This window comes from Macaca nemestrina, chromosome 2, assembly GCF_043159975.1.
Source record: "Macaca nemestrina isolate mMacNem1 chromosome 2, mMacNem.hap1, whole genome shotgun sequence".
Taxonomy (NCBI): domain Eukaryota; kingdom Metazoa; phylum Chordata; class Mammalia; order Primates; family Cercopithecidae; genus Macaca; species Macaca nemestrina.
Genome location: NC_092126.1, coordinates 115,437,774 through 115,460,209, shown reverse-complemented (window position 1 = coordinate 115,460,209; position 22,436 = coordinate 115,437,774). Strand labels below are relative to the sequence as shown.

The 22,436-nt window shown below is 54.5% G+C and overlaps 2 protein-coding genes and 1 long non-coding RNA gene across 7 annotated transcripts in view; 1 reads left to right on the top strand and 2 right to left on the bottom strand.

The window, feature by feature from the left end:
- Positions 1-529: 529 nt before the first annotated feature.
- LOC105480518 (poly(ADP-ribose) polymerase family member 3) lies at positions 530-10,448 on the bottom strand. 4 transcript variants are annotated; one of them, XM_011739519.3, is made up of 11 exons: positions 10,097-10,448; positions 9,196-9,380; positions 8,522-8,647; positions 8,163-8,351; positions 7,831-7,963; positions 7,517-7,743; positions 7,098-7,247; positions 6,803-6,889; positions 6,392-6,569; positions 4,850-5,005; positions 530-4,435 (listed from the first exon to the last, which is right to left on the bottom strand). In XM_011739519.3, exons 2-11 carry the CDS (start codon positions 9,376-9,378, stop codon positions 4,266-4,268), a joined length of 1,599 nt encoding a protein of 532 aa, XP_011737821.1. In that variant the 5' UTR covers positions 9,379-9,380; positions 10,097-10,448; the 3' UTR covers positions 530-4,265. The 4 variants fall into 4 exon arrangements, with proteins under 4 accessions (XP_011737821.1, XP_011737819.1, XP_070947899.1 ...); XM_011739517.3 differs by having other exon boundaries at positions 9,196-9,385; positions 9,688-10,447; XM_071091798.1 differs by having other exon boundaries at positions 9,196-9,385; positions 10,097-10,447.
- A 373-nt stretch (positions 10,449-10,821) lies between these two features.
- On the top strand, positions 10,822-19,764 carry LOC105480519 (ribosomal RNA processing 9, U3 small nucleolar RNA binding protein). 2 transcript variants are annotated; one of them, XM_011739522.2, is made up of 15 exons: positions 10,822-10,979; positions 11,265-11,347; positions 15,039-15,145; positions 15,494-15,561; positions 15,641-15,682; positions 15,962-16,088; positions 16,722-16,846; positions 16,928-17,020; positions 17,514-17,614; positions 17,721-17,855; positions 17,938-18,000; positions 18,420-18,565; positions 18,642-18,721; positions 19,413-19,486; positions 19,595-19,764. In XM_011739522.2, exons 1-15 carry the CDS (start codon positions 10,893-10,895, stop codon positions 19,686-19,688), a joined length of 1,425 nt encoding a protein of 474 aa, XP_011737824.2. In that variant the 5' UTR covers positions 10,822-10,892; the 3' UTR covers positions 19,689-19,764. The 2 variants fall into 2 exon arrangements, with proteins under 2 accessions (XP_011737824.2, XP_011737823.2); XM_011739521.2 differs by having other exon boundaries at positions 19,413-19,764.
- LOC139361970 (uncharacterized) overlaps positions 12,079-22,436 on the bottom strand; it is a 69,009-nt gene continuing 58,651 nt past the window's right edge. The window contains exons 2-3 of the long non-coding RNA XR_011620070.1: positions 20,313-20,450; positions 12,079-12,206 (exon numbers count right to left, since the gene is read on the bottom strand). This is a non-coding gene — a long non-coding RNA (uncharacterized lncRNA). The remainder of the gene's footprint in view (positions 12,207-20,312; positions 20,451-22,436) is intronic.

Here is a 22,436-nt window from a genome sequence, read left to right as displayed (position 1 = left end):
CCTTCCTGTCCTTGAATACAACTTGAACTTGGGCATTTGCCTGTAGGAGGTGAAGCTGGATTTTTGAAGTTTTGGTCCTTACCCAGGTAGCTCTGTAGGCCCGGGGCAGCCCCTGCGTTACCAGGGCCTGGAGAGAGCTCAGTAGGGCCAAGTGGGAACAGCAAATGAGAAAAGTGGACTGGGGAAGGCGACAGGGAGGGGTGGGGACTATGGTGGGTTGCAGAGTTCATGCTCCCTTCAACATCATCAATATAAATAAAAAATTAAAACACTTTGTTAGCATGTGTATGTATGTGTGTGTATTGCAATATTTGCAAAAAACAAAACAAAGTTAAAAAAAAACACACACACAGGAAGGATACACCAGAAACTAATGAAACTGGCTCCCTTCAGCAGGTGAGTAGGAATGGAGTAAGGGGGATAGAAGGACTCTTCTGAGCACACCTTGCATAGAGTGGACCTTTTGGAACTATGTTAATGTTCCACATATTGAAAACAATAAAGTAACAAAGAAGAATGTAGACAGAAATGGCTGAGCCTACCTGTATTTCAAATGAATAACATAACTACATTGAAGAGAAAGAACCAATCCAAATAACAACTGAACCTGTATTCAAACTGTTACTTTGACCGTGGACCCTCAGTCCAAAGACAAAAAAAAATACTGAGTAAGATCAGATACATCTTGAGCTCTATTTAGAACATTTGTTTTTTTTACAGGGTATTGGTATGGCAATTCTGAAACTCCTTTTTGTGTAGGATTGAGCAAATAAGTAGATACATTGATGTTGATGGAAACCCAGGTTCTTACTGTTTGAGAATCAAGGAAATAGGGAATTGGGGAAGAATGGAAGAACTCTGTGGTGTTTGACTGGAACTGCAGAAATAGATATAGAGAGATGTGTTTGTTATTTATTCACACATACATATTCCCTCTCCCCTTTCTTTTTTTCTTTTTTTATTTAATTTTTTTTTTTTTTGAGACGGAGTCTCGCTCTGCCACCGGGGCTGGAGTGCAGTGGCCGGATCTCAGCTCACTGCAAGCTCCGCCTCCCGGGTTTACGCCATTCTCCTGCCTCAGCCTCCTGAGTAGCTGGGACTACAGGCGCCCGCCACCTCGCCCGGGTAGTTTTTTTTTGTATTTTTTAGTAGAGACGGGGTTTCACTGTGTTAGCCAGGATGGTCTCAATCTCCTGACCTCGTGATCCGCCTGTCTCGGCCTCCCAAAGTGCTGGGATTACAGGCTTGAGCCACCGCGCCCGGCCTCTTTTTTTATTTTTTAAGAGACAGGGTCTCAGTCTGTCATCCAGGCTGGAATGTAGTGTTGCAATCATAACTCACTGCAGCCTTGAACTCTTGGGCTCAAGAGATCCTCCCACTTTGGCCTCCCAAAGTGCTGGGATTACAGGTGAGAGCCCCTGCGCCCAGCCACATATACACATTCCTTAGCTCTCTTTGCTGAAAGGACTTAAAAGCAATGACACCTCAGTACCAAGGAGCACATCTATTGCCCAGATCTTGGATTCTAAACATTTCCTGCTCCAGGAAACCAGGGCTCCTTGGAGAAATGGTTGATTCCAGGTTTGTACGAGATGAACCTGGAACATCTTGTGATGCCAGAGAGAAAGGATGTGCTCAAAAAATGATTGGGACACAGAAGGGACCTTGTGCTGGCCAAATCTGGGACAATTTGAGGATCAAAATAACTATTGAATAGTAATGGATTATAACTCACTGAATAAAATCAAAATCCATGAGTCTACACTGATAATAAAGGCAGAAAGGATAATGTAAACTAATACATATAAAAGGAATGATGGAGTTAGATAACTACCATTTGCAATCATCTTAGCAAAAATTGATTCAGGTAGTTGATTTCAGTTATCATCAATGGATATTAAAGCTAGTGGGTGAAAGGTGATGAGGAAAGGGACATTTACACCCAACAGTATTTCCCCACAGATTATTGAGTAATTACAAAAGGGAGAAATGGCAGCTTCACAGTGGAGAAACATAGTGGACATCACCTTAATGGATGATTAAAATTATTTAACATCACCAAGAATGAGCCATGCCCCTATAGATGGAATTCCCTAAGGGCTTATCATCTATGTCGCGTTCCTGCCCATGCAATACCTAAATCTAATCACGACAAAGCATTACAGAAACCTAAACTGAGAGACATTCTATAAAACAACTGGCCTGTATTCTTTGAGTGTCAAGAATGTCAAAGTTATAAAAGAAAAAAAAGGCTGGGCACGGTGGCTCACGCCTGTAATACCAGCACTTTGGGAGGCCGAGGCGGGCGGATCACAAGGTCAGGAGATCGAGACCATGGTGAAACCCCGTCTCTACTAAAAATAGAAAAAATTAGCCAGGCGCAGTGGCGGGCGCCTGTAGTCCCAGCTACTCGGGAGGCTGAGGCCGGAGAATGGCGTGAATCCAGGAGGCGGAGCTTGCAGTGAGCCGAGATTGCGCCACTGTACTCCAGCCTGGGCGACAGAGCGAGACTCCGTCTCAAAAAAAAAAAAAAAGACTGAGGAGTGTTTTCAGATTAAAGGAGACTAAAGAGACACAACAACTAAATGCAATGTGCAACCCTAGCCTGGATGTTGGCCTGCTCCAGCAATGGCACCCCTTGTCTGTGGATAGGATGACCTGCCTGGCGATCACTGGCATTCCTGCCTGAACTGCCTCCTTTCATGATTGCAGAGCTGTGCCCCTCTCACATGTGCTCAACTTGTTTGTAACATTTAGATTAAGACACAAAGGAGGCTGCATGCAGTGGCTCACGCCTGTAATCCCAGCACTTTGGGAGGCAGATGCAGGAGGATCACCTGAGCCCTGGAGTTTGAGACCAAACTGGGCAACATGGCAAAACTCGATCTCTACAAAAAACACAAAAATTAGCCAAGTGTGGTGTCATGTACTTGTAGTCCCAGCTACTCTGGAGGCTGAGGTGGGAGGATCACCTGAGCCTGAGGAGGCTGAGGCTGCAGTGAGCAGTGGTTGCACCACTGCACTCCAGCCTGGGTGACAGAGTAAGACCCAGGCTCAAAAAAAAAAAAAAAAAAAAAAAAGACACAAAGGGATGTTTGGTGCCAAGACATGAGGAATGCTTGATTCACCTGGCAATGTCTGGGATAAAGGACAGAATCACCACGTGGGTCCCCAGATGACAAATAGTTCTGAGTTGACAGTGGGGGTCCCCCTTGAAGCCTCAATTGGAGGAAGCAGGTTGTTGCAGTTATGGACCAGGAGGGGCAAGGAGTATGTGCATGATCCACATCAACTGATGGGAGCACTTGCTCCCTGGAGTGTGGCTGGAGGCCCAAGCCCAGCACAGTTGTGGCACAGATAGGCAGAGGTTGGGGCAAGAGAATACCATGTTTAGTAAAGCTGCTTGCGTATGCCTGCAGTTTAGCCTACGTTGGTGACCACATGGCTCCGACATGCAGTCCAGGCCAGGATGGACGGCCTGGGTGGATGTGGGATCCAAGCCACTCTCAGCTGTGCCCCTTGGGGAGGCTGCTGCATCTGTGTCCCTGTAATACGCCCCTACCACACCCATCACTTCAGGAGGCAAGACTCTGGGGCCACAGCCACATCAAGGCTAACAGGGATTGGAGGGAAGGGATTGACGTCTGGGACACAGGGGAGCCTGGTAAGAAGGGGTGATATGGATCCAGAAACCCCACTACTGGGTATACAACAAAGGGAGATGAAATCAGAATGTTCAAGAGATGTCTGCTTTCCCAGTTCACTGCAGCACTATTCACAATAGCCAAGATATGGAAGCACCCTGGTGTCCACTGACAGATGAACGGATAGAGGTAATGTGGTGCATATACATAACAGAGTACCATTCAGCCTTAAAAAAGGAGGAAATCTTGTCATTTGTGAAAACATGGGTGAATATGGTACACATTATGCTAAGTGAAATAAGCCAGGCACAGAAAGACAAACACTGCATGATCTCACTTACACGTGGCACCTATAAAAGCTGCCCTTATACAAGTAAAGAGTCAAATGCTGGTTACCATGGGCTGGGAGGAGAGGGACTGGGCAGATGTGGGTCAAAGAACACAAAATTTCAGTTAGACAGGAGGCATAAGTTCAGGGATCTTGTACAGCATGGTGACTATAGTTAACAACAACGTATTGTATTCTTGAAAAAAAGGAGTGATATAGGGGTACCAGAGATGTGCAGGACGATTGAAGATCACAGTCCAGCCTTGCAGGACCCCGGGGGACAGGGTGGGCACTCAGAGGCGGACCTCCAGCAGGTAGCGCAGGCGACACTGGCTCTCCTGGTAGATGAGGTACTCGCTCTGGGAGAATGTGGAGCTGCTGAACTCTGGGCAGGGCACAGGCTGGCCCTGGGGCACCACCACTCGCTGGCCATCCAGCTCCAGCTCTGTGTCCTGGGTCGGATCTGCAGGGCATAGCAAGGGCCAGGATGGCCCAGGGATCACTGGTCCCTGGCCTTATCAGTAAGTCCTGCCCCCTACGCTCTCCACGTCTGTCACAGGGCACGCCTGCTCATTTCCACCTTGCCCACCTCCAAACCACTGCAGGGGCTGGGGCTTCTGCCTGTGGTGTCTGCCCCGACTTCTCTCTGGGAAACTCGTACTCATCCTTCAATGTTCAGTCAAGACTCCTCTCTTTGAAGCCCTCCGGGATGCCCAGGAATGATTTGTTGAACCAGTGGATATTTGTCAAATGACAAACTGAGTGACTGCAGGGAAGCTTCTTTTTGTCCCTCTTCCCAGCCCCCTCGCTGAAAATGTCCCAGCCCCTAGCTCGGCCCCACCTCTCTCCTTGGGCTGTCCAGCTTCTGAGGACTCACCAGGCTCGGTGTGGCCTCGGGCAATGACACTGTCAAAGCCGGGAGGTGGGCTCTTCAAGCTGGGGTTGTCCGTGGTGATATGGTGCTCTCTGCCCAGGGCCACCTCACCCAGGAACATGTAGCCGATATGGTGGGCCCCACAGTTCATGCCAGTAACTGGAGGACACAGGGAGGCACCAGTGGGCAGCTCGGCCTTCCTCCTGCTGACCCACGGGGCTGCTCTCTGCTGCGATGTTATCCCTTCTGGCTTTGCTGCTCCAGCAAGAAAAGGCTCACTCTCCTCCAGCCGTCACTTCCTCCTTGTCCTGGCCCACTCCCTCCCACCTTACTGTGCTCCCTATGGCCAGGCCTCTGCACCCTCTGCTGTCCTCACCAAGGTCAGCAATGGCCTCCCAGTGACCAAACCCGGGGCAAGGGCTTTTCTCCCTGGCCTGCTCTGCTGACTTTGCTCCTGACCTCATCAGTCCCTACCTGGGACTTCCTTGCCCTGGCTCTCCTGAGCCCTCCACCCCGCCACTCTTTCCTAAGCTCCTCTGCCCTCCTGGTGGACCCCTTGCTCTTGGTGACCTCAGGCATCCTAGAACTTCAGCCCCATCTGTTCTGGGATGAATCCCTTGTCCTTGCTCTCTTGGCCAGCTGGCCTCCAATGATGAGGTCAACCTGGGCTGAGGAGCTGGTCTGGGGAGGTCATTTTGGTGAGGACACTCCTGGCCGGAAACTCAGAAGTCACTGGAGACAGCATTGACCCTTTCCCACACGCTCCCCGTCCCACCTCCTACATGTACCTCTCACGGGCCCCCTCCCCTGCACCTCCCAGCCCTTGGGCCAGGCACACATCACATCCAGCCTGGATAAGAGCATGGCCTCCCTTCAGCCTCTGGCTGCTGCCCCTGTCTCCACAGCTGTAGCCACTGGGATCCTGCTACAGACAAGTCCAGCTGGGCTCACCATCACTCTCTGGATAAAGCCTCATCGATCGTTCTGTGCCCCTAACCCACCCTGCCCCCACTAGGCATTGCTCTGAGCTCCAGTATCAGGAAGTGTTTGGAAGCCCCGACCTGCCACATCCTCATATCCTCCCAGCCTCTCTGCCCATCCCCTTGCCTTGACATCTCTTTTTTTATGTTTATTTTTTTCAGATGGAGTCTGGCTCTGTCACACAGGCTAGAATGTGATCATAGCTCATGGCAGCCTTAACCTCGTGGACTCAAGCGCTCCTCCTGCCTCAGCCTCCTGAGTAGATGGAACTACAGGTGTGTGCCACCACACCTGGCTCAAAGGCTCCCCCTTTACCCCCTCCCAGGTCTGGTTGGTGCACCCATCCTATCTGTATCACCTCCCCCAGGAAGCCATCCCTGACCATCAGACACTTCCTCTAAGAACCCCGCCGCCAAAGCCCAGGACAACCCACTGAGCACTGTAGTCATTAACCATTAAAGGATTCCTCTCTTGGATTCACCATGAGCTTCCAGTGGGCAAGGACTGGGTCCAATCCACCTTAGTGCCAGCCCTCCCAGGGCTTGGCCCAGAGGGGCACCTCACCATAGCCAGCTGACTTGCTGTTCTCTGAGGCAAAGTAGATTCCCTTGCCAACACGCCCACCAGAATGTGGCATGATGCGGAGCCCACTAGTGAGGATGGCGGCCACCACGGCCGTGTTGGTGCCATGCCACAGCAGCTTCCGATTACCCAGTTTGGAGTGGGCCTGGAATCTGTCTTCCTGAGTGGAGAGGAAGTGAGAAATGGGAGTTCTGCCACCCAAGCACTCAGGCGCCTTGCCCTGCTGCTCAGAGGTGTGACCAAGGCCTAGCGCCCCTCTGCTTACTCACATGCACTCATGGCCGGCAAAAACTGACCAGAGTTGCTAAACGATTTGCTAAGGGGCAGATAAGCCAAGGACATCTTCCTAAGGCACAGTGATGATGGGGGAGGGGGTGGAGGAACCTCCCTCACCTCCCCATCTCGGTTTACTTTCCAGACATGTTGAAGAGTAGGGCACCTGTAGTTGCTGCCAGTCTGATCTAGGTAGGTCTGTATCACCTGTGGGGAGAGCAGAAGCTGGTTGCCAGGGTGGGAGGCTCAGGAGCTAATCCCCCTCTTTTCTTTCCCCAGTCCCAAGCCCTCCTCAGGCCCTGGAGACACAAGAAGAGAAGGCTGAGGGTGAGCATTCCTCTGGGCACTTCGAGGGCAGGTGGGCAGAGGGACGGTGCCCACTGATAGCCTGGCCCCTCTATGGGGCCTAACTCACCTTGTACTCAGGTGCTCCAGAGTCTAGCAGCTGCAGCTGGCACTTGAGAAGTTGGTAGTCTCGGTCCAGGGGGTGTGGCACCTCCTCCACCATCTTCTCCTGCTCAGGGGCTGCCTGCAGGGCCTGGGCCAGCTCGATGTCTGCCAGCACCTAGGATGATGGGCCCTGGCAGCTTGTCTTCCCACTTGACCTCTGGACTGCCCTATTCTCTCTCACACAACTGGTACTGCAGCCACCCAAACTGTGTATCCACCTCTCCCTTCCCACCCTATCTGTCTGCCTGGCCTTCCCCACCCGTCTGTCAGCCTGCCCAGGCAACCCATCCCTGTGGGCCTTCTCGGCTACCTGTACCTCATCTCGCTCGCCTAGGCTGTCTGTTCACTGCCCCACTGCCTGCCCGCACCCCTGCCAGCCCTCACCAGCAGCATGTCCTTCTTGGCCTGCAGAAGCTCAGGGGAGTTGATGGGCGGGGGCCGGCTGCGGCCAAAGTTGTGCGGGATGACAGTGTAAAAGTGGGAGGACAGCTCCTCCAGGCTTTGGCCACCATCCGTGGGGCCTTTCAGGGCCTCCTCCAGAGCCTCCAAGGCCTCGAAGCCCCGTGCAATCTGTTGCTTGCTCAGCTTTCCCAGGGGCATCTTCTTCACATCTGGAGGGACAGGGGAGTGGGGAGACTCAGCCCCACAGCCCTGCCACCCTGAAGCCCCTGCCACTCTGCCTGCCTCTCACCCCTCACCCAGGTCCATGAGGGCCATGGTGTTCTTGAACATCTCCTTGCTGAAGATGTTAGTGACGAGCTTCTGCGTGGCTGGGTCCAGGGAGCAGGGCTGCACCCGCTTAGCCACAGTCCTCACTGGGCCTCCATCCACCTGAAGATAGAGGGCACATGTGGGCAGGAGCAGCTGGGCAAGGCGTGACACCAGACAGAGACCGGACAGCCTGAGGCCAGAGGGGAGTTCTGTGGCTGAGGCTGCGCAGCTGGACAGTGGCAGAGCCCAACCAACAGGGACTCTCCAACCAGTCCCCTCCCTCAGCCCAGGGCCCGCCCACCTTCCCTGGCCATCTCACCTTCACCACAGCTTCCTGGGCCTCATCCTCTCCCTGTACTTCGATAAGCGTGTACTTGCCCGGATGAGCCACAAAGCGGTCCCGCTCCGCCCACTTGTTCTTGGTCTTTTCCCGAAATTTCTTCTCAAAGTCCTTCTTTGCATCTTCTAGCCTTGTGAAGTGGTTGATCTTCGACTGGCCTACCTCTCCCTGAAACCGACAGCCTTCAGGGGTATGTCCACCATCAACATTTGCTGGCCTGTGTGTTGGGCCAGGCCCTGTGCTAAGTGCCCCGGGACAGCTGGGGGTGTCCCCCCACTCAGTAGCTGTGGCCTTTTGGGGACCCTGGGGAGTATGTGCAGAGCAGGCGGGGCACTCACCACACGGCCCCAGCGGTTCCAGCAGGTGAAATGCTGGCCATCTTGGAGCAGCTGCATGATGTAGAACTTGTTGTTGTTGTTCCCGATGTTGGTCTGGTTCAGGGTGCAGTCGTAGTCCTCATGCACCTGGGCCAGAGGGGAGGTGGGGGGCAGGCTGGCTGGGGTCAGATGGGGTGCCTGGCTGCACACCGAGAGGGCTCTGATGGGGACAGGAGTCCAACAGCAGTGGGAGTCAGAGGGACCCTGTCTTGGAAGCTTGAGCGGTCACTGCTCTTCCGTAGGGGATGCGGTGTGAGAGGACATGGCTAAACCCTGACATGGGGGTGTGGGGAGTTCCGGGGGCACACAACTGGGCCCTGGATGGGGGAATCTGAGAGGGACATGGCTCTGCCCTGAGGGGACATGGGTGAGCACCCAGGAGACTGATGTAGTCAGAGCCTTTCCCTAAGTGTGGTTGGGGGAGGCCTGCATGGGGTCTGAAGGGCAGACGTGACCCGCCTGGACCCGATGGGACACAGCCCTGATGTCTGGGGTCAGGAGAACATGGCCTTGCTCTGGCGCTTACCTGGGGGCCTTGGGCTCCAAAACCAGAACTGAGCCCTGAGGGAGTGGCCTGGGTGTGTTTGTGCTTATCAGCGGGCAGGCTCTGGGCCTGACTGGGGACTGCAGCTCACCTGGGTCTCAGGGTTGCTGCTGAGTGGACATGTTGGATCCACACGGATTATGTGTTTCTCTGCGGGCATGGCCTTGAGGGCCTCAGCGGTGGAGCGGAAGGGGTCCTCCTCCCTTCCCCCCTGCCGGCCCTTCTTCTTCTCAGGGCCCTCAGTCTGTACCGAGCACTTTCGCTTTGGAGCCATGGCTGTCCTGGGGCACAGAGAGGCCCTTAGGCCTCCATGGTCTCCTCATCCCTAACCACCCACTCTCACTCCCCACCCCCGCCCTGGGCCAGCACAGCATCAACTTGCCCCACCCCAGGCTGGCCCTTCGGTGGCCTTCCACTGCGTCCTCTGTCCACCCTGACGGCATTCCCAGTCCCAGACCACACCCGGCTCTTTGTCACTCAGAAACGCCCCTTTCCCCAATCCCAAGTGCAAGATTAGGACCCTGTCCAATCTGCCCACTCGGGTCAACAGGGTCTGCCTGGCTCCCTACCCTCTCCAGCTCACCTGTGTGTCCCGAGGGGTAGGGAAAGTGAAAGGAGGATCTCTGTCTTCCACTTCAGGGCTCCTCCCACTGTGTCAGCTAGTTCAGCCCTGGCATGGTTGCCGGGCTGAGTCACTGAGCTATGGGGGAGGGTGGGCAGAGGCTCCTGGGGGCAGGATTCTTGGGGCCAGATTTATCCTCCGGAGCTTAGAATCCAGTGCTGGGAAGGCCAGGCTGGTCCTTCCCAATGGTCTCAAGAGTTCTGAGGAGCCAGAACTCCAGATCAGTGGTCTTGAACTGCCAGAGGGCAAAGGCCACTCCCACCAGGCCTTGCCCTGCCCTGCCCTGCCCTGCGGAGGGCTGTGGGCAGGACCGTAGGACACTCACCTAAGAAAAGCAGGGACATGGGAGAGGTCTTGGCTGCCACCTCACCTGGTTGTGTGCGCCTCCCTGGGCAGTCCCAGGTCTAGCAACTCTCCATGAGCCTTAGGAGTGAATTAGGGAGGGAATTCCCCAACAATCGCCAGAGGCCGGGGATGAGCTTGTGTGGGGAATTAGACATCGGCTATTTGGCCACCAGTGTGGTGAAGCAGAGGCTGGGGCAGGCCGAGTCAGGCGACCAGTCCCTTGGACGGGTGGACACTCGATCTGGCATATCCAAGGCCAGGGCAGTCGCATCCGTAGCGCTGCTCCTGTGGCCGGGGCCTGCAGAGCACGCATCTGCCAGTCGCCCGATGATCTTGGGCCCGGGTACGCAGCCTCCCTCTCCCCGGGTCTGCTTGGATCCCCGCTGGGTCTAGTGCCGGGCTGCCCAAGGAGGGGAGGAGTCACGCTCTAGAACGCGAAAGGACTCCGCGTCTCTGGCGCCCCCCAGCGGCCAAGGCGCGCAAACACAGAGAAGGCTCTTCCTCCGACTTCGAAGTCGGCCAGCAGCAGAGCGCAAGCGCCAGCTTTAGGCCGGAAGCGCCCGGGAGATACGGGCCTCCTACTCGAGCCTGGTGCGGGAGCCTAGGAACTTCAGGAGGCGGGGCCACAAGCGTGCATCCTATGGGTGCTTGGGGGCGAGGCAGAGCCTGCCTAAGGACCCAATGGAGCAGTAAGAGGCGGGGCCCGGCGGGCGGTGGAAGCCTATCAGGACGCGGGGTCTTGCCATGCGGCTGGGGAGCTGGGAGGGTTCAGCTGCCACGTGAGTTCCCCGGCGGCTGCTGCTACACTCTTGGTAGGCAGCATGTCCGCAACAGCGGGAGCTCGTAAGCGGGGAATGCCGGCTTCTGGGGCCGGGGCTGGCGCGGGGGCCGGCAAGCGGCGGCGAAAGGTGAGCATGGCGCTTCTGAGGCCTGTGGTCAGCCCTGCTACTGGGACAACCGTCATCCCATCCAGGGGACCTAGGTCCAGGCCCTTCCCCAGCCCTTCGCCCGGGATCCCTGCTGGACTCAGCTTCGTCCCTCTCTCCGCGGGCCAAATCCTAGAAAGCCGTGCGCTTAACCCGGGAGCCACGGCCTTTCCCAGTCCTGGGGTTCTGAGGGACCCGAGGGGGGGCCCTTGGTCATGCCAGGGTGGTCGGGACCCCTGACCAAAGAAAGGACCGTATAATTCCCAGGCCGACTCTGCGGGGGACAGAGGCAAATCCAAGGGTGGCGGCAAAATGAATGAGGAGATCTCCAGTGACTCTGAGAGCGAGAGGTGAGCTGTTCTTTTGCACGTAGTGGGAGGGAAAACTGAGGCCCATGGTGTGTGGAAGACTCAGTGAGTCCTAGCAGAGCTGAGCCTAGAACCCAAGACTCTGGCCCTTGGCTCTGAGATCATGGCTCTTTCCTTTAGTTTCTCGTCCTGCAGTCTCGTTTCTGCGAGGTCTCTGGGTGGGAAGGACCCTAGGCCCCAGTCCGAGGCCATTGAGACCTACTTAGTCTTTGGCAGGGACTGGACTGATTGTGAAATCGCAGGAAAACAGAACAAAGCTGTCAAGTATTTCTTGCATCCCTCTTCACTTGCCAGTTTTCCTGCAATTTCACAATTACTGGACTCCCCGTCTCTTAACGCACCAGGCACTGTCTTTACTGTTGGAAATGCAGAGATAGGCAGGCAGGTGAAGAGAGTGTGTTGTAATGAGGTGTGTATTTTATAGTTGTGTGTTCTGGGAACAGAGGAGGGACTTTTAAATAGTGTCTTGAGAGATGAGGAGGAGTCTTTCACGGAGAGGTAGGGAAGGCCTTCAGGGAACAGCAAAGGTAGGCAGGCAGGTGAAGACAGGGTTGTGGTGAGATGTGTAGCTTATAGCTGTGTGTTCTGGGAACAGAGGAGGGACATTTAAATATGGTCTTGAGAGATGAAGAGGAGTCTGTCATGGAGAGGTAGGGAAGGCATTCAGGGATCAGAGGAAAGTCTGAGGTGTAAGTGTGCCAGAATGGGCACTAGGAAAGATGGAAGGGGGCTGGGCCTGGTAACTCACGCCTGTAATCGAAGCACTTTGGGAGGCCAAGGTGGGAGAATTGCTTGAGGTCAGGAGTTTGAGACCAGCCTGGGCAACATAGCGAGATCTTGTCTGTACAAAGATAAAAAAAGTTAGCTGGGTATGGTGGTCTGCACCTGTAGTCCCAACTACTTGGGAGGCTAAGGTTGGGGGATCCTTTCCCAGGAAGTTGAAGCTGCAGTGAACTATGATCATGCGCTGCTCTCCAGTCTGGGTGACAGAGCAAGACCCTGTCTCTAAAAAACACACACACACACACACAAACAGGAGGGCTGGTCATAGGTGCATGCAAATTGTAGAGGGCTTTGAATGCCTCCCTCATTTCTGCAAGGGATGGGTATGGTTGCTTGCAGGATTTCAAAGAAGGGTCAGGCAAGGGGTCAGGCAAGTGGTCAGGCCTGACCCTGTGGGTGGGAGGCTCTTGGACCAGAGAATCCTAGTGCCTTCCCTGTGAGCTGACTTTAGAACCTCACTTCTAAGATTGAGTACGTGTTGCCTTAATTTGCTCACAGAAAGACTTAATGTACTTTTCTTGTTTTTGTTTTTGAGGCAGTCTCACTCTGTTGCCCAGCCTGGAGTGCAGTGTTGCGATCTTGGCTTACTGTAACCTCTGCTTCCCAGGTTCAAGTGATTCTCCTGCCTCAGCCACCTGAGTAGCTGAGATTATAGGCCTGCACCACCATGCCTGGCTAATTATGTATGTTTAGTAGAGATGGAGTTTCACCATGTTGGCCAGGCTGGTCTCAAATTCCTGACCTCAAGTGATCCACCCACCTTAGCCTCCTAGAGTGCTGGGATTATAGGCATGAGCCTCCACACCCATCCATTAATGTACTTTTCTTAATCTGTAGGTTATTGTGCGTGAGTGTGTGACAAACTAGCGTGGGCTAAGTGCTTTTAAATATTTTTAGAATGTTGTGTTGTGAAGTGTGTTAGATACAGAAGAGTGAATGAGATATATTTGTACTACAGAGAGTAGTGGTAAATTGGTGAATCTCTGTACACTTACCACTTAGTTTAAGAACTAGAACATGGCCGGGCGCAGTGGCTCAAGCCTGTAATCCCAGCACTTTGGGAGGCCGAGACGGGCGGATCACAAGGTCAGGAGATCGAGACCATCCTGGCTAACATGGTGAAACCCCGTCTCTACTAAAAATACAAAAAACTAGCCGGGCGAGGTGGCCGGCGCCTGTAGTCCCAGCTACTCGGGAGGCTGAGGCAGGAGAATGGCGTAAACCCGGGAGGCGGAGCTTGCAGTGAGCTGAGATCCAGCCACTGCACTCCAGCCTGGGCGACAGAGCGAGACTCCGTCTCAAAAAAAAAAAAAAAAAAAAAAAAAGAACTAGAACATTTGCAGAAACTTAGAAACCCCAACTGTCATTCCTAACTTGAGTTAATCATTTTTTTGGTTTCTTTGCTCTTCTTTTAAAAAATTAGTATTTTCCATTTAGGTATAATTTACATATAGTACCATTCACTTTTTAAAGTTATAGTTCAGTGAGTTTTGACAAACACACAACAGTCCTGTGACCACCGCTACCCTGAAGATAAAGAGTTTTATCACCCTCCAAAACTCCTCCTGCTCCTTTGTAGTCAGCCCCTCTCCCTCCCCCCCAGTCTCTGCTAACCACTGCCCCTGGAGTCATGCATTTTCTAGCATGTCCTGTAAACGGAATCATAGTGTGTCTTCCTTTGCATTTCTTTAGCATTCTGCCTCATGTGTATGAATCCTTCAACAATAGATTGATTGGTTTGGCAGATTGAGTAGAACTCTGAAGTTAACACAGGTCTCTTGGCTGTGTAAGGGAAGGGCAGCACTAGCCCTGTTGGCTGAAGGCTTGCCAGGCACAGGGCACTGAATTATTTCTGGGGCATGGTCCAGCTTTGGCTTTGCTGAGAGTTTTCGAGGTCCTTTCTGGGGAAGTCAGGGGCAGGGTTACGAGTGAGTCCTGGGAAACCCAGTTAGGGGAGTGGACAGAGACTAGATGTCTGCAGGCACATGATCAGAGGGAGTGGGCTGCCCTGGATTCTGTGCGTCTGAGTGCCCATGACCTACCCCCAGCTCCCAGGAGCGGGTCACAGCAGGACCTGTCTTTGAGTGAAGTGAGTACTCTCAGCTGGTCCTGAGGGCTGGGTCATGGAAGGGAAAGCAGTAACTTCACCAGTAACGGTCAATCCCCAAACAGTCAAGGTTCACTTGAAACCTTGTTCCCAGGGTAAAGGATGGTGCTGTGGTGATGACAGTCCCGGTGTGTCTGCCTGGTGATCCATGGATCTGATCCAGACTGCCCCCGTCATGTCTGGGGATGGTGTCATCTTTTCTGCTCTCTGTGTCACATCTCTGGTTTCTGGTATCCCTTCCCTTCTCTTTCCCAGTTTACCCTCTTGTTTGGGGAGCACATCCTCTATCCTTCTTAAGAAAGAGGGAGAAAGTTATGTGGCACTTTGCACACCTGGCAGTGTCGTCGTTGATTGATTGACTGGGCATGGCATTTTAGGGGTCAGTGTATTCCTCCAGAGGTTTGTGTGTGAGGCTCCTTTGTCTTCTTGTTCTCAATATTGCTGTTGAGATGCCTGAGCATGTTGATTCCTGACTCTTTGTATGTGACCTGGTTTCTTTTGGAAGCCTGGTTTCTCTTGGAAGCCTCCTCTTTCCCCCAGAGTTGAGAGGCTTTAGTGATCTCTTTGGGATTTGGGTCTGTTTCCACCCCTACGTGGGGCACTGAGTGGGGCCTTTTAGTTTGGGGAGTCACATCCTTCAGTTTTCTGCTGTGTAGTCACCGGCCATGTGGGTTGGCAGGGAATGGGAAAGGTTGGATGGCAGGGCGGGCATTCAGAAGGCACGATCCTAGCGGCCAGAGGAACAAGGTGAGCCCCTCAGACCCAGCCCCTTCCTACCCAAAGCCTAGCTCCAAGGAAGCCTGAAGAGGAGGAGGAAGAGCTGGAGGAAACTGCACAGGAAAAGAAGCTGCGCTTGGCCAAGCTCTACCTAGAGCAGCTCCGTCAGCAAGGTGAGCCAGTGGGCAGGCTAGCCATGGGCAGGGCTTGTGCCTGCGCTGTTCTGCTTCCCTCTGCTGCAACCCCAGCCACTTGATGGGTGACTGACATGGGTTTCCAGTGGGTGCCCGGGCTGTTGGTGCTGGCTGCTCTGTGGGGGTGGCCAGGAGCTCTCATGGGCCTCCTGGGGAGCCTGCAGGGGGCTGATCCGATAAGTAAAGGCAGGAGGAAACCCTCCAGCCTGCCCTCCCCTCTGCTGAGGCAGCTGGAGCTTCCTGCATTACCCAGCCCTGCGGCAGTGGGATGGAAGGGGAAAGAGGCGTCTCAGCCTCAGTTTACTTGGTCTGGTCTGTCCTGCGCAGAGGAGGAGAAGGCTGAGGCCCGTGCATTTGAGGAGGATCAGGTGGCAGGGCGCCTGAAGGAGGATGTGGTAAGTGGAGGGAGAGGTGGGGAGGGCGGGAGTGGAGCTGATCTGCTCCCAGGGTCTCATCCATCTCTTCTCTGTGCAGCTCGAGCAGAGGGGCCGGCTGCAGAAGTCGGTGGCAAAGGAGGTGAGTGGGCATGGTACTTTGGTATAAGGTTAGAGGGAGTTGGGGGCCGCACCTGGGCTGGTGGGCAGGTGGCTCAGTGTGGGCTCAGTGTGTGGGAGTCTTTGCTCTGGAACATGATGGACACTTGGGCCTATCCGGTCAGGTAAGGATCTGGTCCTTGTAGCCTTGGGTCTTGTTTTCCTTCTGGCCTGGGTAGGAAAGGCCAACACTGCGTGGTGGGGTTGGTGGGGTGGTGCCTTTATGCCACTAGCCGCAGTGACCCAGCACCTGTCTGCCCAGATCCAGGCCCCAGCCTCAGCTGACATTCGTGTTTTACGGGGGCACCAGCTCTCTATCACATGTTTGGTCATCACCCCCGATGACTCGGCCATCTTCTCTGCTGCCAAAGACTGCACCATCATTAAGTGTGAGTGAGTGCCTGGGAGGGGCTGCAGCCCTCAGGGCAAATCCGGGAGGGCTGGTCAGGGCAGTGGGAGTGGTCACGGCAGGCTGAGCCCTGAAGTGGAGACGTCTCTGGAGGCAGGTTTGCTGCCCTAGAGGTGCTCTCTGGGTGACCGTGGAAGCTGCTGCCCAGCAGTGGGGCTTATGAGCTCCCTGTCCCTAGTGACCTTCTGGCAAAGTCAGGAAGATGATTTAATGGGAATTAATGCCGCAGGTGGGTGGTTGGACTAGAAGACATTTGAGGCTGTGCAGTCCTTGGATTGAGTGCCTGGTCCTCCTGCGTTCCCATCTGTTGCTGGCTGAGCAGTTCCTTCTCCACCCGCTGTAGTAACAGGAGAGCTCACACCATCAATCCCAAAGCCCTTGTGCATCTCTTCTCTTCTTTGGGCTTCATGGCTGCTGTTTGGCACTAATGTCCCTCTTCATAGATGAGGAAACTGAGGCAGCTTGTCCTGAGGTTCATGGTGGCTGAGCCAGGTCTTCTGGCGGAGTCCGGGACCTTTGCCATGGCTCTTGTTTCCATGCTGCCCCTTGAGGGAGGTTACCAGCCAGCCCTATTCCCCCATCCCAGTAGCTTCTCCCCCACCCCCAATGGCAGGGAGCATGGAGAGTGGACGGAAGCTTCATGTGATTCCTCGAGCCAAGAAGGGTGCCGAGGGAAAACCCCCTGGCCACAGCAGCCATGTCCTCTGCATGGCCATCTCCTCCGACGGCAAGTACCTTGTAAGGCCAGGTTGGCCCTGGGGGCAGGTGGGAGGTCCGGTGCACGGTGGGTGCCTGTGGTCATTGTCTTCATTCCTGCAGGCCTCAGGTGACCGCAGCAAGCTCATTCTCATTTGGGAGGCCCAGAGCTGCCAGCATCTGTACACCTTCACAGGACACCGTGATGCAGTGTCGGTGAGGAGCTGGATCTACCCCAGTGGATCTTTAGCGGGCACATGCTAGTGTTTTAGGTTCAGTGCTGGCTTCTGGGGTCCCCGTCCTCAGGGAACCTGCATCCTGGGGTAGCGAGTGGGTAGTGAGTGGTGCTGTAAAATACATAAGTGGTCTAGAGGGATGGAGAGGAGCTGGGGGAGACCAGGCTGAGCTTGCTCGGGAATCAGGGAGGGCCTTGAGAAGCTGTCTCTGGGTGGGATGTGGTGGCTTTTGCCTATAATCCTAGGACTTTGGGAGGCCGAGATGGAGGATCATTTGAGCCCAGGAGATGGAGGCTGCAGTGAGCTATGATCGCACCCCTGCACTCCAACCTGAGCAATACAGCCGGGCTGCACAAAAGTGCCTCACAGGACGTGCTGCATGGCTTGGTTTTTGGGAAGTCCTCCCTGGGCCTGAACTGTCTCTTGCCTGCTGTAGTCCAGGTCCCCTTTGTCCTCTCCCCATGCACCCTTAGGGGCTGGCATTCCGCAGGGGCACCCACCAGCTCTACAGCACATCCCACGATCGCTCCGTGAAGGTGTGGAATGTGGCGGAGAACTCCTATGTGGAGACACTGTGAGTGTGTATGGGAGAGGGTGTGTGGATGGCGTGGGAGAGGGGGTGTGAGTGTGCGTGCGTGAGTTCACGCAATACCCCTATCCTGCTCTGTCTGGCCCTCCAGCTTTGGACACCAGGACGCAGTGGCTGCTCTGGATGCCTTGAGCCGGGATTGCTGTGTGACGGCTGGGGGCCGGGATGGGACTGTACGTGTGTGGAAGATCCCTGAGGAGTCCCAGCTTGTCTTCTATGGCCACCAGTAAGGTGGCCTGCTGTGCCAGTGGGGGCTACATGGGCTGGGGGTGGGCTTGGGCCACGCTCCTCACAGCCCCTTTCTCCAGGGGCTCCATCGACTGCATCCACCTAATCAATGAGGAGCACATGGTGTCTGGCGCAGATGATGGGTAAGAGCTCCTTTGGATGTCTCTGGCCACGGCTTCGGCTCCCGAGCGCTGGCTGCCCATGGGGCCCTGAGCGTGCCTCAGGGTACCCCCAGTGGGGGAGCTGTTGTAACCTCTTTTCATAGTTGAGGATGCTGAGGCAGAGAGCTCAGATGACCTTGTCTGGGCTGTGTGCTGTTGATCCCTTCCTGTCATGTGGCCTTTTTTCTTTCTTTTTAGAATTAAAAAAAATTTTCTGTGGGTGCTTAGTAGGTGTATGTATTTATGGGGTACTTGAGATGTTTTGATACAGCATGCAGTACATAATAATCACGTCATGGGAAATGGGGTACCCATCCCCTCAAGCATTAATCCTTTGTGTTACACGTGTGGTATTTTCTGCCTCTGGCCCCCTCACTGCTGTATTCCCTCCCTGTCTACAGCTCTGTGGCCTTGTGGGGCCTCTCCAAGAAGCGACCACTTGCCCTGCAGCGTGAAGCTCACGGGCTGCGGGGAGAACCAGGCCTGGAGCAACCCTTCTGGATATCGTCGGTGGCAGCCCTCCTCAACACAGATCTCGTGGCTACAGGTGGGTGCCCTGAGAGGCAGGGAGGAGCGGTCGCCGGGTGGGCCGGTGCGGGGGTTGCTCACTGTTGTCTCCCCAGGCTCCCACAGCTCCTGCGTGCGGCTTTGGCAGTGTGGGGAAGGCTTCCGGCAGCTTGACCTTCTCTGCGACATTCCCCTGGTGAGTAAGTGGGCTTGAATGCTCAGCCTGTCTCTGCCACACTGCTGAGGCCCCTGGAATTAGCTCTTTAAGGTCTGTCTTCCTGCCAGAAGGGAACCTTCTCAGGGCAGGGCCAGCTTATAGCACTGGGCCTGGCAGGAACCCTCCTCACTTTCCCCGCTCTGCTCCCCTTCCTATCCTAGGCCCTGTCCAGGGTGCTGGGGTACAAGTCAGGAGCAGCATGGGCAGAGGCATGGAGACCTGGCCCTGTGATGGATTCTGCACCGCTGGTGCCAGATTGGGTGCCAGGCTAGAGCGTGTGGACCCTACTGTCCACACTCGGGTGACCTGGGGGAGGGTGGCAGGATCTGTCAGTGATGTGTGCTGAGAATGCAGGGTCTAGGTCAATGGGGACAGTCATGGGGTCTCCAGGGCCCCACCACCAGGAGCCAGCCTCAGGCCATACTTGGTGTACACTGCCTCCTTCATCCTCACAAACTCACTGCTAGCCCCGTGCTCTGCTTACCGCCATCTCGCAGATGTGGAGGCTGAGGCCCCAACAGGTGAAGGGCTGGCCTGTGTCACCAGGTGGCAGGAGGCAGAGCAGGGATTTAACCCAGGCCTGGTAAGGCCCGGCCCTTAACTGTGATGCTGAGGACGGTGGTGGAGGGGCATTCTAATGTCTGTCTGTGTTGTGTCTCTCTCTGCTCAGGTGGGTTTTATCAACAGCCTCAAGTTCTCCAGCTCTGGGGACTTCCTGGTGGCTGGGGTGGGGCAAGAGCACAGGTATGTGTGGCCCTCGAGGGTTCAGGTAAGGTGGTGCAGGCTGGACAGCTGGGTGGAAATGGGGTGGAGACTGGGCCGAGTCTCAACTGCTTCTTGCGCTGTCTGCAGGCTTGGCCGATGGTGGAGAATCAAAGAGGCTCGGAATTCTGTCTGCATCATCCCACTCCGCAGGGTCCCCGTACCCCCAGCTGCTGGTTCCTGACACTCTTACCCTCCTTATTTAAGTCCTTCCCAGGCCATGCCCCACCCTCTTTGTATTAAAAGCCTCCTCTTTTGGGCCTTGTCTCTTGTAGCTTCTTGGGGGAGTGGGGGTGGGAGTGCATCAGGGACTGGGTGGGAGGCGGCCTGGGGAGGGACAGGACTCCAGCAGTCTCCTAGCTCTGCCCCTCTGCTAGCCTGAGGGCTGTTATCCTTTTCCAAAGAACTTGGGATGGAGACCTCAACTGGCTTCTGGCTCCTGGTCCCTGTGTGTCCTGCACGACCTCATCAGGCTAGCTGCCCACCACTGCTCTGGGGTGGTTGGGGTCAGAAGCTACTCACCCCTCAGCTCAGAAGCCATGGCTTGTAAGGGCTGGCGCAGGGGTCAGGACTGGGCTTTAGACAGTGGACCTGCATGTCAAACTGGCTTGGCTTCCTCTCCCAGGTCAGGTCAGGAAGCTGGAGGGGACAGACTGCCTCTGAGGTGTGGGGATCGGGAGTGGGAGTGTGAGTGGGACCCTGCACCATGGGCTTACTGTTTGGAGACAGGGGTCCAAGTTGGGAAGAGCTCCGTCTTTGGTCTGAATGTCAGAACCAGGCTACAGTGCTTATCACAGTCAGGACCTACCTGCCAGGCAAGCGAGTCAAAGGAATGTTCACTTTCTCTGATTTCACCGAGTGGGTAGCTCCCTCCTGCTGTGGGGTGAAGCCAGTGAGGAGGAGGCAGAGGTGGACTGGAGGTGTAGAGGCACAGTGAGGTTCCTTCCTGTCAGGAAAAAGGAGAAGGGGGTATTAAGGGAAAGCCCTGTGCCCATGGGGCCCTGAACCTGTGAAGGAGTGGTGCAGTCCCCTGAGAGATGAAGCCACAGGGCTTCCCTTGACCCTATGCTCACGAGGCCTCCCCCTCAGACTGACCTGTGCCTGCAGTTAACCTGGGGCCAGAGGGATCAGGTTCAGGCTGAGCCTCTGAAAAATCATTTTTTTTTTTTGAGACAGAGTTTTGGTCTTGTTGCCCAGGCTGGAGTGCAGTGGCATGATCTCGGCTCACTGCAACCTCTGCCTCCCAGGTTCAAGCAATTCTCCCGCCTCAGCCTCCCAAGTAGCTGGGATTATAGGTGCGTGCCACCACATCTGACTAATATTTGTATTTTTAGTAGAGATGGGGTTTTGCCATGTTGGCCAGGCTGGTCTTGAACTCCTGACCTCAGGTGATCCACCTGCTTCGGCCTCCCAAAGTGTTGGGATTACAGACATGAGCCACTGTGCCCAGCCTGAAAAATCCTATTACAGATGAGATGTTGATAGAATTCATTCACTCCTGTGTCCCGTCTCAAATTGAGCTCAGCAATGTCATAAACACCTGAAGAACACTGTGAACAACACAGAGAAGCTGCTGAACGAGAGAACCCTTTCCTAAGTACATTCTCTTCAAATGAGAACAAGGACTCCAGATTCAAAGTGAAGATAACTTCTCCCATGGTTTCTATTCTCAGCCTTGCTCCGTCAGGGCTTCGTTGCTATTGGATTCTTGAGCAGGAGCTGCTATCAGCAAATATGGTGCCTTCAGCCTCTCCCACAACCCTTCCCCTCACCTCTGCTTTGGCCAAAATCTGGCTGTTCCGGGAGGGTTGCGTTCCACCTAGCTCTCAGGCTGAGATTGAGTAGGTGTTCTCCCTGGCTCCTGCATCTGTTAGCTATTGCTGGGTGCAAACCATCCTAAAACTGGTTTAGAATCATTAGTGTGCATGGATCTGTAGGCCAAAGGGTTTTTTTTTGTTTTGTTTTGTTTTGTTTTTTGAGACGGAGTCTTGCTCTTGTTTCCCAGGCTGGAGTGCAATGGTGCAATCTCTGCTCACTGCAACCTCTGCCTCCCAGGTTCAAGTGATTCTCCTGCCTCAGCCTCCCGAGTAGCTGGGATTAGAGGCATGCGCCACCATGCGCGGCTAATTTTGTATTTTTAGTAGAGATGGGGTTTCTCTATGTTGGTCAGGCTGGTCTCGAACTCGCGACCTCAGGTGATCTGCCCACCTTAGCCTCCCAAAGTGTTGGAATTACAGGCATGAGCCACTGCGCCGAGCCCAGCTGGGAGTTTCTTCTGGTCCCAGCTGAGCTTACCCATGGCTTTGCAGTCAGTTGTGTGTTTGAAGCTCTGCTGGCCTTGACTTATCTATGTTTGGAGGTTGACTGGCAATGGACACACTGGGAAAACTTCACTTCCATATGTGATTTCTCATTCTCCAGCAGGCTAGCCCAGGCCAGGAGAGAAGCATGCAAGTCATCTAGAGGTCTAGGCTTGGATATGGCACTTCTATTGCATTCAGTTGGCCAAAGTGAATGGCAGGCCATCCCAGATTCAAGGGAAGGAAACTTCATCTCCTGATGGGAGTGACTGCCATGTCATTTTGTGAAGGGCACAGAAGTGGGACATTTCGGCAGGGAATCCACATAGTCTACTGTCCAGTGCAGAACATCACTCCGTCTTTCTCCTGCCAGAGCTAGGCTCTTCTTACTCCTGATTTGGCAGAGGATGTGCTAGAGGGCAACCTCAGACTCTGATTAATGGTGCAGGAAGAGTCAGGGATGAACGGCCAGACCCTAGCCCACTGGCCAAGATTTTTTTTTTTTTTTTTTTTTTTTTGGAGACAGGGCCTCGCTCTGTCATCCAGGCTGGAGTACGGTGGCGAGATCTTGGCTCATTGCAACCTCTGCCTCCCTGGTTCAAGTGATTCTCATGCCTCAGCCTCCCAAGTAG

Coding starts and splice junctions, on each gene's coding strand:
- LOC105480518 (XM_011739519.3), bottom strand. CDS start 9,378: ATGGCTCCAAAGCGAAAGTGCTCGGTACAGACTGAGGGCCCTGAGAAG. Junction 7,744..7,830: donor CATGGCCCTCATGGACCTGG/GTGAGGGGTGAG, acceptor CTGTCCCTCCAG/ATGTGAAGAAGATGCCCCTG. Junction 6,570..6,802: donor AAGTAAACCGAGATGGGGAG/GTGAGGGAGGTT, acceptor CTCTCCACTCAG/GAAGACAGATTCCAGGCCCA.
- LOC105480519 (XM_011739521.2), top strand. CDS start 10,893: ATGTCCGCAACAGCGGGAGCTCGTAAGCGGGGAATGCCGGCTTCTGGG. Junction 11,348..15,038: donor AGTGACTCTGAGAGCGAGAG/GTGAGCTGTTCT, acceptor TCCTACCCAAAG/CCTAGCTCCAAGGAAGCCTG. Junction 17,856..17,937: donor CTTGTCTTCTATGGCCACCA/GTAAGGTGGCCT, acceptor CCCTTTCTCCAG/GGGCTCCATCGACTGCATCC.